This window comes from Macaca fascicularis, chromosome 9, assembly GCF_037993035.2.
Source record: "Macaca fascicularis isolate 582-1 chromosome 9, T2T-MFA8v1.1".
NCBI classification, from domain to species: Eukaryota; Metazoa; Chordata; class Mammalia; order Primates; family Cercopithecidae; genus Macaca; species Macaca fascicularis.
Genome location: NC_088383.1, coordinates 78,923,530 through 78,944,068, shown reverse-complemented (window position 1 = coordinate 78,944,068; position 20,539 = coordinate 78,923,530). Strand labels below are relative to the sequence as shown.

At 36.8% G+C, this 20,539-nt stretch overlaps 1 protein-coding gene across 3 annotated transcripts in view; it reads right to left on the bottom strand.

Annotated features, from left to right (window-relative positions):
• CTNNA3 (catenin alpha 3) overlaps positions 1 to 20,539 on the bottom strand; it is a 1,764,647-nt gene that overhangs the window by 1,715,432 nt on the left and 28,676 nt on the right. For 2 of the 3 annotated variants that reach the window (XM_065521050.2, XM_005565734.5), the window contains one exon: positions 6,915 to 7,018. In XM_065521050.2, the coding sequence (XP_065377122.1) occupies positions 6,915 to 7,013 (99 nt within the window). In that variant the 5' untranslated portion in view covers positions 7,014 to 7,018. Of the gene's footprint in view, positions 1 to 6,914; positions 7,019 to 7,835; positions 7,963 to 20,539 lie in introns of those variants that run through there. The other variant, XM_065521052.2, reaches the window with a different exon arrangement.

The window sequence follows — 20,539 nt, the reverse complement described above, 5'->3', positions numbered from 1 at the left end:
CACTAAAACTATTCAAAAAATTGAAAAGAAGGGACTCCTCTCTAATTCATTCTATGAGGTCAGCATCATCCTGATAACAAAATCTGGTAGAGATACAACAACAACAAAAAAACTTCGGGCCAATATCCTTGATGAACATCGATACAAAAATCTTCAATAAAATACTGGCAAACTGAATCCAAGAGCACATCAAGAAAATTATCCACCATGATCAAGTTGTTTGATCATGCAAATCAACAAATGTGATTCATCACATAAACAGAACTAAAGACAAAAACCACATGATTATCTCAATAGATGTAGAAAAGGCCTTTGATAAAATTCAACATCTCTTCATGTTAAAAAAAAAAAACTCTCAATAAACTAGGTATTGAAGGAATATACCTAAAAAAAATAAAAACCATCTATGACAAACCCACAGCCAATATCATACTAAATGGGCAAAAGCTGGAAACATTCCCCTTGAAAATGCACAAGACAAGAATGTCCTCTCTCACCACTCCTATTCAACATAATATCGAAAGTTCTGGCCAGGACAGTAAGGCCAAGAGAAAGAAATAGAGAGTATTCAAATGGGAAGAGAGGAAGTCAAATTATCTTTGTTTGCAGATGACATGATCCTTTATCTAGAAAAAGCCCATTGTCTCAGCCCAAAAGCTCCTTAAGCTGATAAGCAACTTCAGCAAAGTCTCAGGATACAAAATCACTGTGCAAAAATTGCTAGCATTCCTATACACCAACAACAGGAAATCAGAAAGCCAAATCATGAATGAACTCCCAATTATGATTGCTACAAAAATAATAAAAGATCTAAGAACACAGCTAACAAGGGAAGTGAAAGCCTTCTTCAAGGAGAACTACAAACCACTGCTCAAGGAAATCAGAGAGGACACAAACAAATGGAAAAACATTCCATCCTCATGGATAGGAAGAATCATGGTCATTAGAATGGCCATATTGCCCAAAGCAATTTATAGATTCAATGCTATTCCTATTAAACTACTACTGACATTTTTCACAGAATTTTTTTTTAAAAAACTATTTTAAAATGTATTTGGAACCAAAAAACAGCCCAAATAGCCAAGACAATCCTAAGCAAAAAGAACAAAGCTGGAGGCTTCACATTATCTAACTTCAAACTATACTACAGGGCTACAGTAACCAAAACAGCATGGTACTGGTATAAAAACAGACACATAGACCAATGGAACAGAATAGGGAACTCAGAAATAAGAACACAAACCTACAACCATCTGATCTTCAACAATCCTGACAAAAACAAGCAATGGGGAAAAGATTTCCTGTTTAATAAATAGTGCTGGGAGAACTGGCTAGCCACATGCAGAAAATTGAAACTAGACCCCTACCTGACACCATATACAAAAAGTAACCCAAGAGGGATTAAATATTTAAATGTAAAACCCAAAACTATAAAAACCCTAGAAGAAAACTGAGGCAATACCATTCAGGACATAGGCACAGGCAAAGATTTCATGATGAAAATGCCGAAAGCAATTGCAACAAAAGCAAAAATAGATAAATGGGATATAATTAAACTAAAGAGTTTCCTCACAGCAAAAGAAACTATCATCAGAGTGAAGAGGCAACCTACAGAATGGGAGAAAATTTTTGCAGTCTATCCATCTGAAAAAGGTCTAATATCCAGAGTCTACAAAGAACTTAAACAAATTTACAAGAAAAAAAGTAAACCATTAAAAGTGGGCAAAAGACATGAACAGACACTTTTCAAAAGAAGACATACATGCAGCCAATAAACATGAAGAAAAGTTCAACATCGGCTGGGCGCAGTGGCTCACTCCTGTAATCCCAGCCCTTTGGGAGGCCGAGGTGGGCAGATCACCTGAGGTCAGAAGTTCAAGACCAGCCTGGCCAACATGGTGAAACCCCATGTCTACTAAGAATACAAAAATTAACTGGGCATGGTGGCATGTGCCTGTAAACCCAGCTAGCAGGAGGCTGACATAGGAGAATCACTGAAACCCAGGAGGTGGAGGTTGCAGTGAGCCAAGATCATGCCACTGCACTCCAGTCTGGGTGACACAGCAAAAGTCTGTCTCAAAAAACAAAAAAGTTCAACATCACTGATCATTGGAGAAATGTAAATCAAAACAACAATGAGATACCATCTCACACCAGTCAGAATGCTTATTAAAAAGTCAAAAAACAACAGATGCTGACAAGGTTGCAGAGAAAAAGGAATGCTTTTACATTGTTGGTGAGTGTGTAAATTAGTTCAACCATTGTGGAAAACAGCGTGGCAATTCCTCAAAGACCTAGATGCAGAAATACCATTTAACTCAGCAATCCCATTATTGGGTATATACCCAAAGGAATATATATCATTCCATTATAAAGATACATGCACGTGTATGTTCATTGTAGCACTATTCACAATAGCAAAGACATGGAATCAACCTAAATGCCCATCAATGATAGACTGGATAAATAAAATGTGGTACATATATACCATGGAATACTATGCAGTCATAAAAAAGAACAAGTTCACGTCCTCTGCAGGGACGTAGATGAAGTTGGAAGTCATTATCCTCAGCAAACTAATGCAGGAACAGAAAACCAAATACCATATGTTCTCACTTGTAAGTGGGAGCTGAAGGATGAGAACACATGGACTTACGGAGGGAACACACTGGGACCTGTCAGCAGGGGTTGGGGGAGGGAGAGCATCAGGAAGAATAGCTAATGGATGCTGGGCTTAATACTTAGGTGATGGGATGATCTGTGCAGCAAGCCACCATGGCACATGTTTACCTATGTAACAATCGTACACATCCTGCACATGTACTCCTGAACTTAAAATAAAAGTTGATGAAAAATAAATATTGAGGTCTACTTAGCCTTTTTAAATAAACAGGTTATTCTTTTTTTTCTTTTATTATATCTTAAGTTCTGGGATACATGTGCAGAACGTACAAGTTTTTTACATAGATATACACGTGCCATGGTGGTTTGCTGCACCCATCAACCCATCATCCACATTAGGTATTTCTCCTAATGCTATCCCTCCTCTAACCCCCGACCCTCTGACAGGCCCCAGTGTGTGACGTTCCCCTCCCTGTGTCCATGTGTTCTCATTGTGCAACTCCCACTTATGAGTGAGAACACGTGGCATTTGGTTTTCTCTTCTTGTAATAGTTTGCTGAGAATGATGGCTTCCAGCTTCATCTATGTCCCTGCAAAGGATGTGAACTCATCCTTTTTTATGGCTGCATAGTATTCCATGGTGTGTATGTGCCACGTTTTCTTTATCCAGTCTGTCACTGATGGGCATTTGGGTTGGTTCCAAGTCTTTGCTATTGTGAACAGTGCTCCAATAAACATACATGTGCATGTGTCTTTATAGTAGAATGGTTTGTAATCCTTTGGGTATACACCCAGTAATGAGATTGCTGGGTCAAATGGTATTTCTGGTTCTAGATCCTTGAGGAATTGCCACACTGTCTTCCACAATGGTTGAACTAATTTACACTCCCACCAACAGTGTAAAAGCATTCCTATTTCTCCATGTCCTCTCCAGCATCTGTTGTTTCCTGACTTTTTATGATCACCATTCTAACTGGCATGAGATGGTATCTCATTATAGTTTTGATTTGCAATTCTCTAATGACCAGTGATGATGAGCTTTTTTTCATATGTTTGTTGGCCACATAAATATCTTCTTTTAAGAAGTGTCTGTTCATATCCTTTGTCCACTTTTTGATGGAGTTGTTTGTTTTTTCTTGTAAATTTTAAACAGCTTATTTTTATCTAAAAAAACAAAAATAAACACTTTTTGAAAAACCAAAAAGAATGTGATGAGACACTTAACATGATGTTATGCTAGAAAAAACCTTTAATATAATTTAATGAGATATTTTATTTGTGTTGGTGGGTAATACATGATCAAAGTGACAGATACAAGAAGGCTGAACATCAAATCCAAAAAGATCAGTTATTTTAAAATATAACTCTTTGACTTTGAAATGTACTGGTTTTTGATAAGAAGAATCCCATTATAAAAAAAACAAGAGTGTATACAAATAATTTTGTTAAATAGAATTCTGCTTTATAAGACATTTATTACATATAGTTGATATTATATAAATTATTAATATTTTAATTTAATACCACTTGAGTATTGCTAAGACCACAAAATAATTTTTATAGCTGAGACATCGATGTTGTATACCAAAGCACTTTTCAGAAATCAGTGAATATTTTGAAAACACTGACAACAATCTTAAGGAAGACAAAATTAGCAATCACATTTACGTGTAGCAGAACTGTCTGGTATGTAAAAGGTAATGAGTTCCATTTCTGTGACTCATCTACTTGTGGATCATGAAAAGTCTGAATCCAAGAACATCAAAAGCCCTCTAAAACTAGTATAATCACACTTTTTAAAAGAGATGCATTTCTTTCCAATCAAACAAGATTACTCAGGTCATTTTCATCCTTCTAATTTTATAGGTGAACTCAATAAATGTTTATAGATGGTTATAATCGATTTAGAACACGCCATAAAACGCACGCATGTGCACACACACACACACACACGCACACACACACTGTGACTGGCATTACCCTTTAATGTGAATTTACTTAGAATACTTTCTATTAACTTCTTTAGCAATGTACTTGACTAAAGCAAAATATCTATTAGTTTCAGTTAGCATATAAAAAGTAGTTTCCCCATGATACTCTCTCTGTATACAAGCAACATGTCAGCAACCTTTGTGATTAGCAAGTTTTAAGTGACCAACTCTAATGTTCCATTGTTATAGAGCAAATAAGGGTTATACACTAGCATTCATGTATTTGTTTTCACCAGCCATCTCCAAAATGAAGGTCATTTCCCTATTCCTACTCCTTATAATTGGATAGGAACAAAACCTTACATGACTTGTGAGCCCACTTACAGGGTGGCTACAATTCCTTTACTTTTTAAAATATTTTGCCATGAAAAAATAATTATTCAAATTATATTAAGGGAAAAGATATTACTTGAGTTTCTTCTCAAATCAAAGTTTCAAATTACTTTTATTAGCATATGATACATTAACATATAAAGTCAAAAACTGTCCCCAAAAAACTTGGCGATATGTATGAAAAAGTATAAAAATACTCGCATCTTGGCCATTAACTTTTACATTTGTAACTAATTCTAGTGAAATAATACAAATTGATAACAAAAATGTGTATACAAAGATGTTCAGCACAGCAGTATCTATAATAGGAAAAAAATAGAAACACCCTAAATGTCCAAAAACGCAAGGCTACTTAAAAAAAAAAAACTATAGTGCAGCCATATGATATATAAGTAAATAGCAGTTTTATTAGATCATGCTTACAAATAAATAGGAAAATTATTAAAATATCATTTAAAATGGAAAAGTGGGATTAAAGTCTACATATATAGTACTAGCTCCACTTGTTCACATATATATATTCTTCATATATATAATGTATATACATGTAAGGACATATATAAAGAAGATATAGTCTTTAATAGTACAAAGTACAAAGAGATAAAAAAATCTCCTGTAACTTTGTTGTACTGGAAGTAAATGCACCAAAACATTAATGTTTATCTCTTGGTAAAATTATGAGTGTTTTTATTCTATTTTTTTAACTTTTTTGGACATTCTAATTTTTTTGTGAACTTAATTAGAAAAACAAATGAAGGGTTTTTTTTTTCTTTCTTTCTTTCTTTTTTCAAACAGGGTCTCACTATGTTGCCCAGACTGGTCTTTAACTCCTGGACTCAAGCAATCCTCCCACCTTGGCCTCCCAAAGTGCTGGGATTATAGGCATGAGCCACTGCACCCAGCCTTTTTTCTTTTTAACATGAAACTGTTTAGTGGGTGACGAAGACAGACTTTAATGACGTCTCCACAGTCATCTAGTATAAATTTCACAGCAGATATTAGTGCCATTAAGACTGCCAAAGTTAACTATTAAGGTATCATCAGGGAGGCACAGGTTTTGAATTGTCTTTCAAGTAGCAGATATCAACTTGCACAATATATACAGATCGAAAAAAATATGTACAAAGTCTATTTTCAGAGCTACTCCCCTCCCCACATCCATCTCACAAAAAAGATAAGCAGAACACATTTAAATGATCTGAGGAAAGGTCAGCATAATTTTTCATCCAAGTAACCCTTGGGTTCTTTTGAGTCCCTAGGAAAAGGGACTTGAATCTTGTATTAGGAGGCATGATGTAAGGCCTAAAGGGGAGTTCCCTCACAAATTGTGGGTTAAGTACAAAAATTTAAATCTATACCACTGCATAAGTTTCTTCAAGCCCTGCTCTAAGAAAATGCAATACACGAAATCTCGACTCACATAATAAAAAAAATCGGAGAATCATTATGCATATCATCAAAGGATTATTCACCTTATGAAAGACTTTATCACAGAATTCCTTTAAATAGCTGCTTTTCTCATATATTTTAGTATTTTAAAGGTAATTTCCTATTTGGCAAATGAGATGCCATGTGCCTGAGGCAAGTTAGTAAAATTCTCTAGGCCTCAGTTTCCTCATCTATATGATAAAGATGGTTTTAACCATGTTACCTGCCTCATTCAGTTTTCATGATTATCAAAGAAGATAATTTATATAAAGGTACTCTGAAAATTACATATATATATAAAATTACTGTTATTATTGCTAAAAGAGAATGTCAGGGAACTTTCAGAATTCATACTTTTTCACATCTTAGCAACATACATACCTACTTTTCACATCTTAACAACTCTTTAAATAAAGGACAATTTTAGATGACATATTCATATATAAAAATCAAATCTTTTATTTCTTCATTATTCATTTTTCCCACTTTTTTTCATTCTTCTGCAGTTACTATATATCATAATTTCCATGGTATTAATACCTGAATTATGAGAGGCTCCAGTAGCTTCTCTACAGTGAATGTTTGGACCTGCAGATCCTGAGGATCGATATTCAGTGTGATTGGTGTTTCAGCTGACATGCTGCCTGTGCACAAACACAAAAAGATGCTTATTAGTAAAGAAAACTGTTTTCTAAAGAACAATACTCATGAAAATCAAGGAATAGGTAAAACTTGTATTCAACACCTCTTCCTAATATCAACCGTAGCCCTCAGAGGACCAGGCTACAAAATCTACCTTCAGAGAAAGAAGATATTCCCCAACTGTTTCCTGAGGTCATGCTGTCTGGGCTTAGGTCCTGTAACAAATTAATCTACACCAGTATGTTCACAATTAAATTAACAACTCATCTGAGGTGGGTTTGTATTTGAGCAGTAGTCTTAAGTGATCAGAATGGTAAGACACATCTTACAGCGTTCAAGTCTTCAAGTCCTTTGGCTTCTGTGAAATCATAGCACTGAGGCAGCCTACCCCCATATTTTGCTCCTTCTGGTTAATGATGACTTAGACAAGGAACAAGCAACCCTTTGAAAGACATGGAAACAAGTAAAGATATGTCTTTACTTGATTTAGAGATTGTTTATTTGAGGGTTTTGACTGGAGAAGGTTAAAGGCAATTTACCTTCTTGGACAGGAAAAGAAACTAATATAAATTGCACAGTTGTGTAAAAAGAGAAAAGCCCCTGAGAAGGCACGGATAGTTGGTCAAGACAAAATAAGAAGGAGAAAAAAAAAAGAACTGTAAGCCATTCTTTAAGGCATTAACATTATCCTTAAAAATCAATTGGCCGGGTTTGGTGTAATCCCAGCACTTTGGGAGGCCGAGGCGGGCGGATCACGGGGTCAGGAGATTGAGACCATCCTGGCTAACACGGTGAAACCCCGTCTCTACTAAAACTTACAAAAAATTAGCCGGGCGTGGTGGCGGGCACCTGTAGTCCCAGTTACTCAGGAGGCTGAGGCAGGAGAAAGGCGTGAACCCGGGAGGCGGAGCTTGCAGTGGGCCGAGATCGCGCGACTACACTCTAGCCTGGGCGACAGAGCGAGACTCGGTCTCAAAAAAAAAAAAAATCAATTCAGTGAGATTTTTGCCTAACAATATACATTTATATCAAATGACCATATGTGGCATGTCATATTTGGATTAATATTCAAAATCTCTAGCCATGTTTTCAAATAGCTTTAATATATTATTCATTTATCTACTAAAAACCACAGTAAGTGTTAAGAATTTTATATAAAAGCCACTGGTATCGTTTACTGCAAAGAGAGAGCACAATTCCTGAAATGTAGCATATTTCTAGATAGTTCTCTTTCTCTTATTGAAAATAACCCAAATGGCCTGCCCAGGGCCCCATTTGCCCCTTCAAACATGCCAAGTGTGTCCTTGTTCCTAGTCTATGCTTAACTCTATCACAAGCCACTTACAAGGTGGCTACAAAATCCTTTACTTTTTAAAAGATTTTGCCTTGAAAAAATAATTATTCAAATTATATTAAGTGAAAAGATATTACTTGAGTTTCTTCTCAAAGTTTCAAATTACTGTTATTAGCATATGATACCTCAACACATAAAGTCAAAGCCCTACAATTTAGCCCTTTTCTACTTTGTTTCTCTCTCCTTTGCATTGATTTTTTTTTCCTTCTAAAAGTAGAAACATGGTCTCTTTTCTCAGCTATTCAGCTGCAATGTAGGAGACATGCTTCAAGAAAGGCTCCAAACACTATTGCCAAATGGTTTCTCTCAAATGCATTTCTAGAACTGAAATGTTTTAGTTTGGTTTGGTTTTGATTTTGCTTTTTCAATCATTTCACCTACCACTTTGATTCCTTCTAACACAGGGAAATCTAAATTGACAGATAGTCTATCCTGTGGTGACCTTTCTGCATAGCCCAGAGTCAATCTATGCAATAGGATATGTCCATCAATGTATAGCCTTAGGGTTCTATCAAATAAGTCCTCACAAAAGGATTTACTTGTTACCCCTCTATGACATGTACTATCCTACATAAAAATCAAGTCAAGATTGCTGCCATTGCTTTGTTCTTTCATCTGAAGGACAAAAGTAGAGGAGACTGTTGTGAACTAAAATAAAATGTGGCAAACCTTGGCAGCCTTTAAAAACGTGTCGTTTTCACTGTGAAATTCATGACTGGTTTCCAAAGCTAGGCCACCAGAAATTGAAAGTAAGGAAGATAAAAAATTAAGGAAAGCAAAAATTATCCATATCATATGTAAACCCTTCTAGAAGAATTTTTCAGCCTAGAAGTATCTTTCTAAAAGGAGTGCTTTTTAGCCAAGAGACAAAAGACAACCTAATTTACCCAAAGTATCTTCTAAGTCTGTGTTCATGTCTTTAACACAAATTAAGTAAAAGTTTTTCAAAAGTTCATTTTTCCATGGTAAAAATTACTTTAAAAAAAATAAGTCTTTAAAGAACTTGGCTTCATATAATTATTAGTCTTTAAATAAATGCTATTTCTTATTTTTTTTAAATCTTCCTGCTTTTTTGTATGTCCTGGTCAGTATTCCTGACTGATTGGAAATTAGGGCTATCATAGGCAGAAAACTGCATAATTTTGCAAATGAAATTGAAGCAAAGTCTAAATCTGACAAATTGTAGGTATAGCAATACCACAACGCAAATCCAAAACAAAAATCCTACTAGGTTGTAAGTATTATATTCTGAAGCATTTGCATTTTATTTTGTTTTATTTTTGAGACGGAGTTTTGCTTTTCTTGACCAGGCTGGAGTGCAATGGTGCGATCTCGGCTCACCACAACCTCCGCCTCCCGAGTTCAAGCAATTCTCCTGCCTCAGCCTCCCGAATAGCTGGGATTACAGGCATGCGCCTCCAGGCCCGGCTAATTTTGTATGTTTAGTAGAGACGGAGTTTCTCCATGTTGGTCACGCTGGTCTCGAACTCCCAACCTCAGGTGATCTACCCGCCTTGGCCTTCCAAAGTCCTGGGATTGCAGGCAGGAGCCACCACGCCTGGCCGGCATTTGCATTTTATAATCTATAAAATCTTAGGAGTTAGGCAGCACCTCCCAAATGATTCAAGAATACCTTCTACACAACCTTCATTTCACCAATGTACTGGGCTTCGATGAACAGAAATGATGAGAAGCTTACTATCCCATTAGATGCTCGTTGAGTTGAAACCTGCCACTTTTAAACTTTTATCCAAAAAAACGGCTTAATAAAGGGGTAAAAGTACACTTTATAAATAAAGTAAGAAAAGTACAGATTTGGAAAGAGACTATAACAAAATCCCAGTTTTCAGAATCAAAGGAAGGAAAACAAATCTCTTGACAGTGGTGATAGATGTCTCCAGAGAAAGACACCAAGGCAGGGCAAACCCAACCATGTGGATCCTTCCCTTCTCTGCAAACTATCTTGTCTGCAATGCCTCAATTTCCTACATTCCACTTTATTCCCTGCTTGAAACTGAACTTTTATCATTTTATATCAATTTTAAATTCATTTGGTTTGACACACATTTCACTTCTAAATGTAGTTAACTCTGAGAGGTCAAGGGGTGCACACATTCAGTCACACATCAGTATGAACTAAGTCATTGCTCACCCTGTGCACATCTCTATTACAGCATGAACCACATTGTGTTTTCATTGTGCCCTGGCAGCAAAGGAGAGTGATGATGGAAGTTCAGAGAGATGCACAGAGAAGCCAGTGGAAAACTTTACCCATTTCCAAAATTTGCCTAAGGGTGGCCATTCCCTCACAAATATTAAAGAGGAAACGTTTGGCACCTACTTCTCCTCCCTACAGTAACACATAACCACCACCTCTCTCCCACCGTCCCCCCCTCAACCCCCCACTCCTCACCACCCACTCCAGAGCTCAGGCTCCTCTTAATAAAACTATAATTCTTTTACATAAGTTTATATGTTCTTGTGGGATGACTTGGAAACCTAACCATCTATAATGTGGTTCCTATAGAAAATTCCCTAATACCAAATATTTAATTTAAAAAAAAAAAAAAGATTAACTTTTGTAACACAATTAGTTTGTAAGGTGATGGCTGATTCTCCTTTAAGCTTATTAAATTCCATGACACAGTCATCATACTTACCTAATTAGTCTAACTTTATACTCACTTTTCAACTAAACTGTTTTAAGTCTTTTTTTTTTCAAAGATTACTGCAAACTCAAGTCTCTTATGACATCTTTAAACAAATAATTTGTATTTACTCCTCAATGCAGAATTTTATTTTGTCCTCCTAACACCTTATCCTGTAGAATATGGACTTTTATTCCTGCTAGTCAAAAATTGGTTTGGAAGAACCCAACACATTAACACGCCCTCCCATTTCCCTGTTTATCCATTAATTTGTCCAGTAGGAATTCCAGAATTCCCTATTAAATCATTAAACAGGTGAAAGCCAGACATAAAACCTAATTTTGATACTGTTACAAATCTCTTTCCAGATATGTAATGATCAATTAATAAACACTTTAGACATGATTTTCAATATTATTAAATGCTGTTGTGTGAAATATTCTACCTTTTTCATTTTGTCAAAAATATAGATATATCATGAAGAGGCTTTTCCAAATGTTTTAATGAAATAGAAACACCCTTTCTACACCTTCCTGTTTAAGAGCTCAAAAAATATATATTTATAGTTTGGCATGACTTGTTCATGAAGAATTCATGCTGACTGCTAGTAATTACTGCCCTTTATTTACAAATTAGGTTTTTAGTTTTCCTACAGATTGGCACCTAGATGTCCAGTTTAATTAAAGAGATCACTTTTTTACCTATGTTGAAAATAAGCATATTTGCTCTTCTCTATGTATTAGTCAGTTCATGGTGCTATAACAAATAGATCATAGACTGGGTGGCTTAAACGACAAACATTTACTTCTCACAGTTTCGGAGGCTGGAAAGTCCTAGTTCAAGGTACTGGCACATCTGGTGTCTGGTGAGGGCCTACTTTCTGGTCTGCAGATGGCTGCCTTCTCTCTGTATCTTCACATGGCAGACAGCAGAACACATCATGTCTCTTCTTATAAGGACACTAATCCCATTGATGAGGACTATACACTCATGGCCTAATTAGCTCCCAAAGGCTCTACCATTCTAATATCATCACCCTGGGGGTTAGGATTTCAACACATGGATTTGCAGTTGGGGGTGGGGAAGATACAAACATTCAGTCCGGAGCACTCTGCTTTCTGGCAGGTCTGCCATTTCTCAAGGACTCCCAAGAAAGTTTCTGTTACCACATCTAAAGATCATTTTAGGATTCAGGGATATACTTCTTTTGGATGTATGTACTTCAACAAATTTAGAGATTAGGTTATCTTCTTTACTTTCATCATCTAGAGTTTCAATTATTGTTTAATTAATTTAAAATTTTATTAGGTAATACAAGGTTTAATAATGTATATAGTGAAACCAAATCTCTCTCTCTCATCCTTGTCTTCCTACCACCTAATTTCCCTCCCAGAGGCAACTACTTTGGGCACTTACTCTTATAGTTCCAGAGATATCATACATAATACCAAAACATATGGATTTATATATTTAATACAAATTATAACATCTTTGTTTTCTACTTAATTCAATTCCCTTATATTAATCTTTGTTCCACTCTTGCCAATTTGACATCATAGTTTAGATGTATCATATGTCATCTATTAATCTCTTATCATGTGACTCATGTAGAGGATCTATTCCTTCCTGTTTTTGTTTTTCTTCCTTACCTTCAGCATGTCCTGCCAGCCCTGGCAAATGAGAAGTGCTTTAGCCTTCCCAACATTATTTTTCCTAGTTTCTGCCATTCTCTTTTATTTGCCTTCAGTCAGGTGTCCCCGTATTAAGCTATTCTTGCATTGCTATAAGAAATACCTGAGATTGGGTAATTTATAAAGAAAAGATATTTAATTGGCTCATGGTTCTGCAGGCTATACAGAAAGCATGATGCTGACATCTGCTCAGCTTCTAGGGAGGGCTCAGGGAGCTTTTACTCATGGCAGAAGGCAAAGTGGGGAGCAGGCATCTCACATGGTGAGAACAGGAGCAAGAGAGAAAGAGAGGGAGGTGCCACACACTTTTAAACATCCAGATCTCTCAAGAACTCACTCACTATCATGAGGACAACACCAAGAGGCTGGTGCTAAGCCATCATGAGAAATCCGCCCCCAAGGTCCAATCACTCCACACCAGACCCCATCTCCAACACTGGGAATCACAATTCAACATGAAATTTGGGTGGGGACAAATATCCAAACTACATATGTCCCTCTTATCATCTTTGATCCATATTCTTTCAAATTTGTACCCCTACATAGATATATTGGAGTTTGGGGTTGTTTATGTTGTTGTTCAACAACTATTTATGGAGCACTTAAACACATCAGCCACAATCTTAGTTTCCAGTGAAAGAAAAAGTAGTAAAGCCAGGCCCTACCAACTATGCATCTTCTTTCTTCATGTTTATCACATTCCTTTTATGTCATATATAGTCGCTTGGAATCATATTTAGTGTTAATATAAAATTGTTGACATTTACTTCTCTGGAAGTCTAGGAAGCATTTCTAACAACTTATTTGGGATTATCACCCAAATAAATGATCACTTTCTCTATAAATCTGGGCAAAAGCTGCCCCACCCCCTATCCTCATGCTTTGGAAGTGACCATGGGGCCAAGATGATATACCCACCCAGAGCCCACATCTATTCTATCCTATCGTACCCAGGGTAGCCAGTGTCTCAACTCCCTACTCAACCAGTGCAAATCCACTTCCATTGCCTATGCTGGCCTCTTTGTGGAATTCATCCTTCCAAGACTGAATCATTCAATGTGCCCAACCCTATACCTGAAAGGTAGCCAAAAGGCAGCTGTTTGCCAATGAGTGCAGATTGAGTTTGCGTGTATAGGCTGAGCTGTCTACTTGCAGGCACTCAAGGCCCCTCAAGTGCAAGACAGTCAGAAGTGGGAAGAGAAGAAAACAGGCCATGTGTCAGGGACACAGAAGTGAGCTCTGTCTCCATCACCTCCTTCTAAAAGGAACCCAAGAATTCTAAAACCAATCTTGCCTTCTGGGTCATTTCGAAGGTATATTTCTCAAAGTAGAAAGATTGGTGGGTAGAGCCTACTTTAGCAGCCTATTACATAGAATTGTAACTTACACATGTAGGCATACGGTGTGCAGGCCTCCGTCTGTACCCTCACACTTCCCACTACAAACGTTAAAGATAGGCCTGTCCAGACTTTCTAGCACTCCATATCACCAAGTGGCCAGATTTGCTTCTTTCATTGTTTCCTCAATATACCGAGATATATAATTGCCAAAGAGTTAAGATGAAAAGTCATGTTATTCCACCTTTTTTTTTTTTTTTTTTTTTTTTTGGAGACAGGGTCACTCTGTTGCCCAAGCTGGAGTGCCAGTGGCATGATCACAGCTCACCACTGCAACCTCCGCCTCCCAGGCCCAAGCAATCCTCCCACTCAGCCTCTCAAGTAGCTGGGACGATGGGCACACATCACCACACCTGGCTAAGTTATTCCACTTCTAAGAGAAGGTTTCTTAAAATTTTTAGAACGTGTCATCTATTACTGTAAGTTTTTTAAACCTGGACCAGGAAAGTTATTGAAGTAATAAGCTCTGTGACAATATCACTTCTCTTACTTCTCTTTCCTCCATCCAAATGCTCTCTGTTATTATTCTTTCCTTAAGCTTCTGATTTCCATGCAAGAGTGTGAATTCACTATATGTATTTCTCTACCTCTTTTATTAAAATTATTTTGTAGACATTCAAAATTCCATTCATGAGTAAATAATTAAAAGGTTAAATAGTCAAAAACACAGAAATAAAAAACATTCATGATTTATTAGTATATCTGTGATTGTATTTAATTTGTGTTCTCCCAGGTAACTATCCTTATTTATTACTGACCTTCTCCTATGTTTTCTCCTGATAAGTACTATACATCATCTCTATTAACATGGTTCTTTCTATGCTCTAATTATTGTCATAACACTAGCACATACATACAGGTGTGCACATTCATACACGTTTGATGGTTTTATCTGGAAATAAGTGTCTCTTCCTCAAGTTTAAACTATTCTAATCATATCAACAAGTCTTCCACCAAAAGTATCTTTGGGCTTCATGGATTCATGGTGGATCTCATTTAGTGAAACTCTATTTAGCTAAATATAAAAGAGAAATATTTTTATTAATAGTAGGTGCCAATCCCCACCATCATCACAAATGTTCACCTTTGCCTAATACCCTATCCTCCCAAAATATCAGAAGAAAGGATCAGCAACTAGTGAAAGACTGTCAAGTACTGAAATAATGTTCTAAAAGAGCATTTTTAAAATTTTCATTAAGAATTTATCTTGAGGCCGGGTGCGGTGGCTCATACCTGTAATCCCAGCACTTTGGGAGGCTGAGGCCAGCCTTCCACTACAATCTCCTGAGGTCAGGAGTTCAAGACCAGCCTGGCCAACATGGTGAAACTCCGTCTCTACTAAAAACACAAAAATTAGCCAGGCATGGTGGTCTGTGCCTGTAATCCCAGCTACTCAGGAGGCTGAGACAGGAGAATCGCTGGAACCTAGGAAGCAGAGGCTGCAGTGAGCCGAGATTAGAAGATCGTGAAACAGAGACTCTGTCTCAAAAAAAACAAAAAAGATGTTATCTTGAATGCATAACAACTTTATAAGCCTTGCTCTCCCCCATCACCATGCCTCAGAAAAATTAGTATAATATAGTCAGGAATAATGTACAGCCTTGAAACCAAATGTTAACTGAAAAAAAAAAAAATCTAAATCATCACAAGATTTAAGTAAAGGAAAAGGAGGCAAGGGAAGTTTGCCGCACAATATTATCATAGCTGATTTTATACAATTCAGTCTGGCTAGAGTGAAATGAAATGGAAAGAAGACAACTATAACATAAAACTTCCACTACAATCTCTATATACACTGGTTTTCCAAGCCCCACCTCCATGTTTCCAGTGCAATCATTTGCTGGTATGTTTGGCCTACCAAGAAAGAAATACATACACCTTCTACTCACTTGGTAAACAAAAGGATCTGAGGTTTGTCAGAGAATCAATAAAATCAAGCAACTGCCTGATATCATATGTGATGAAGGAACAGTTGGGTCTCATTCTTTTCAAATGCTCTTCCTACACTTTACAAATATTTTTGATGTATTTACATAGAGAGCAATAATCTTTATAAACTCTTCCACCTAGCTTTTCGGTAGGCTATAAGAGCAAAATGATGTGAGATCAGAGGCATCCCTAGACTATAGGGCATCATTCATTTATTCATTCTTTCAACTTATATTTACTGGCTGTCTACTCTGTGCCAATCATGAATAGAGTGACCATAAACAATATAGATAATAAAAAGTAAATGATTTCATATATTAGAAAATAACACATGCTATTTTAAAAAAGAAAAAGCAGAATAGAGTAGGCAGGGCTGGGTGATAGAGAAGTTCAGAGCAGATTTCAGTATTAAATAAGGTCAAGATTAGCCTCATTGAGAAGGAGACATTTGAGCAAAACTTGAAGAGGCAAGAAAATCAGCCAAGCAGACAGCCGGGGGAAGAGCACTGCAGGCAGATGTAACATCACAGCAGAAGCCTAAGGCAGGAAAGCAGTGGCTAAACAGCAAGGAGGCCAGTCTAAGTAGGGCAGAGTGAGCTACAAAGAGCATAGTAAGAGAGAAAGACAGAAAGGTAATGGGGGCTGCAGATCATAAGAACTACTGCAGATGTTTGAGCACTAAAACATCAACTGTATTTTTCTTTAGAGGACTCACTCTGGTGAATAGAATGAAGTATGAAGGGCAAAAGAAAAAGTAGAGATAGCCATTGGGAGTTCCCACAGTAACCTAGAAGAGATAAAATAATGGCTTAGAACTGGTTGGTGGTAGCAGAAGTGGACACAGGGTTCAGATTGTAGACATAGTTTGGCAATTGAGCCAACAGGAATTCATGAAAGATTAAACCTAGGATAGAGAGAACTCAAGATATCTTTAAGTTTTTCGGTCTGGAGCAACTGGAAAGATGGAGTTGCCATTAACTGAGGTGGGAATGGCTGCAAGAGGAGGAGGAAGAAGCAGAGTCCAGCTGGTGACATTATAAATTTGAGGTGCATATTAAGATCAAAGTGAAGATGTAAAGTAGGCAGTTGGATATACAAGAGCAGAGTTTGAAAGAGAAATCTGAAATGAAAATGTAACTTTTGGAGTTGTCAGCATAAAGGTAGATACAATGAGACCACCAAGGAAGCATGTAGACTAGAAAGAGGTAGGTTGAAGTCCGCTATTGCAAGTGAATGGAAATACAGGCAGTAATATTCAGAGTATGATTATAGAATTGAGATTTGCCTTCAGGTGAATTTAAAAAATATGCCCCTTCTGGACACATGGATTAGAAAACTGACTGCACGCGGTGGCTCACGCCTGTAATTCCAGCACTTTGGGAGGCTGAGGCAGGTGGATCACCTGAGGTCAGGAGGACATCAGTCTGGTCAACGTGACAAAATTCCATCTCTACTAAAAATAAAAAAAAATTAGCCGGGCATTGTGGTGGGCACCTGTAATCCCAGCTACTCAGGAGACTGAGGCAGAAGAATCACCTGAACCCGGGAGGCGGAAGTTGCAGTGAGCTGAGATCATGCCATTGCACTCCAGCCTGGGCAACAACAGTGAAATTCCATCTCAAAAAAAAAAAAAAGAAAAGAAAAACAAGAAAACTATGCCACTCTCTGAGTAGACACAGCCCTGCGAGTGTCAGCAGAAAGGCCCCCAGTTTGCCCAGCAGAGGGAGGGCTAGATTTCATCTCCACTCAGACCCTCAGCCAGGTAATACGCAGCAGCCCATGTGAGACATCCTGTCGCTGCACCCCGCAACCTCCATTGTCTGCTAAAGCGTTCTTAAATTCTCTTACCTCTCACCATTATTGGGCCTCAGTGATTATCAGTGTCAGCTTTAAAGTTGGACTGCCTGGGTGAGAATCCAGGCTCTGTTCCCTGCTCGCTGGTGACTTTAGCTAAGTTACTGATCTTTCCTGAACATCAGTTTCCTAATCCCTAAAATGAGAATAATAAGAGTACCTACCTCAAAGGGATCTTCAAGATTACATAAGAAAATCCATATAAAATCCATTAACTTAGCCAATATCTCTGACACCTGGCAGGGGCTCAACAAACGTTAGTTGATATCATTATCCCCTTTTAAGTGAAAGAACAGAATCTACTTGTCTACATTCAGATTAAAACTCTCCCTCATGTATAGAGCTCATAATTATTATTCAAGAGTGTTTCACTCATTGTTTTCATTACAAAAGACTTTAAAACAAAGCTTCCCTCTGGTGCCTCATTTTATTGGATTTCTTGACATCAAAATCACTTCAAAATCAATAAGGTATATTTCCTACATGTGCACTAATTAGAAATGCAACATGCCTAAAGTACTCTTTAAAAAAAAAACAAACACATTCCTAATGCACAACAGCCTCCTAAAGGATCTTGAGCCCTTTGAAATCAATTCCAGAGTGGCACTTAAAAGGTATGCCCCAGGGTTAGGGCTACAATTGTTAGATGCACTAAGTGTGGGGAACTCCAAGAGTCTGTACTTTTTATTTCCTTAGCATCCAAAATCTCTGAGTTTCAAAAGAACAAAACAATGTTACATTTTAGAACGAAAGGTAAATATCATTAGCATGCTATAATTCAAACTTTATAAAGCTTATTTGAGTATTTGAAGTTCTCTTTATTAAACCTTTAGATAACCATCTTATTGATGTTTTTTGAAAAATGATCAAATTGAGCATCCCCCAAAATGATGAGTTTTATGAATTCTTTATGAAAAGATTCAAACAAAATTAATTAAATTAAAAAATTTGTTTCTTCTAGCCATAGCAACCAAAATTAAACATGTTTCCTCACACATACAACCAAAATGAAAGCAGCAAAAATGGTTTAAAAAAGTTACCTTAACCAATATGAAATATGAAAACAAAAGAAAACAACAGATTCTACTTATATTTAGGTCTTATAATGTCCTTCTGATTAAAAAAAGCAGAAAGTCATAATTCAATTTCTGACTTCATTGTACATGAGAATTTCACAAGACGACTTTATGACCCTGATAACATACCATTTACTTATTTTATAAAATGTCAGTTCACACTAAAAGCTCACCACAATGGCAAACATTTTCAAAATTGCAGCTACAGAGAAAGAACAGAAATGCCTCATGGTTAGTTACTCTATGTAGCAATGCCTTCTACTTAAGGACATTTTGTACCATATAAAAATTATGCCAAAATGGAGACCCATCTTATATAAACCCAGCATAAAGGTTATTTTTTAAAAGCCATAGAACTAAATTAGTCAAATTGAAGTCAAAGAAGAAGCTAATCTAATATATGAGACAACAGAGAAGCTTTCACTGAATCACCAGAACAAGAATAACCTTCAGCTAGAAGGCATCAAGTTTAAGCAACCAGGGCAGAAGTAACGTGCCCTTCACATACACTTTGAAGGTGACAGAGGCTTCTGTTGCTGCAAGTCCAGTGAGCCTATGGGACCATTCCATTCTATATATTGTAAAACAGCTCAACTGTATATGAATTCTTGTAAGGTCTGATATTTTTAAAAAGCAGAGAACAAAAAGAGAATGGCAAAGGTGGTAGAATTCTCACCAACCTCAATGTGAAGCCAAAAAAATTCTCATTTCTTCTTTGTTCTCTGTTTAGCTAGAAATGAATAAAAGCCTGCTTATCAGAATAAAGAAAATGAAACCAAAGTCCTTGAAAACACTATATTCATTTTTCTATAAATCAATACACTTGGGAAAACAAATAGTATGTAACTGGGGAATTTCAGCTCCTTCTGTGTCTCCTAGTTTTCCATTCTGTCATACTCCTTGAAGAGAATTTTCAAAAGTCTCTGCCAGAATCTTTAAATCTAACCATCCAAGTTCATTATTTATCAATATTTTCTTAAAGTTTCTCCAGGAACACTGGCTAAATACCTATTAACCCTACTTAACTGTTTCTTATTGCTCATGTTAAGTATCCTCTCTATAGGAAATAGATGATTTTTCTCCCCGAGCTTCAAAACACCACCCTCCTAGTTCTCCCCAACAATTTAGAATTCAAGAAACAAATGGAAGCAAACAACAAAACATTAGTAACATTAGAAGTGTGCCATACACATGGACTGAGAATACATTTGGGGACATGGTGGGCAGACTAGCAATTTGCTGTGGAATTACACAGCAAAAAAAAGATGGAAAAGCCACAAACACTCATCTTTCATAGCAAGAGATCAATAGATACTATTTGAGGTTGAATGCAATTTCTCATTCACGGAAAAATATGTAAATTTAACCATGTAAAAAGCCTCCCAACCTCATTCATAATAAGACAGATGAGAATTAAAATACATTGAGATATTCTTTCTCACCTTTCAGATTGGCAAATAACAAAATTTTGATAACGAACTCTGTTAGTAAGGCTGCAGAAAAAACAAATACTCTTATACCTTGCTTCTGGATATTTAAAATGTTATCCCTATGGAGGGCAAATATGCAATACA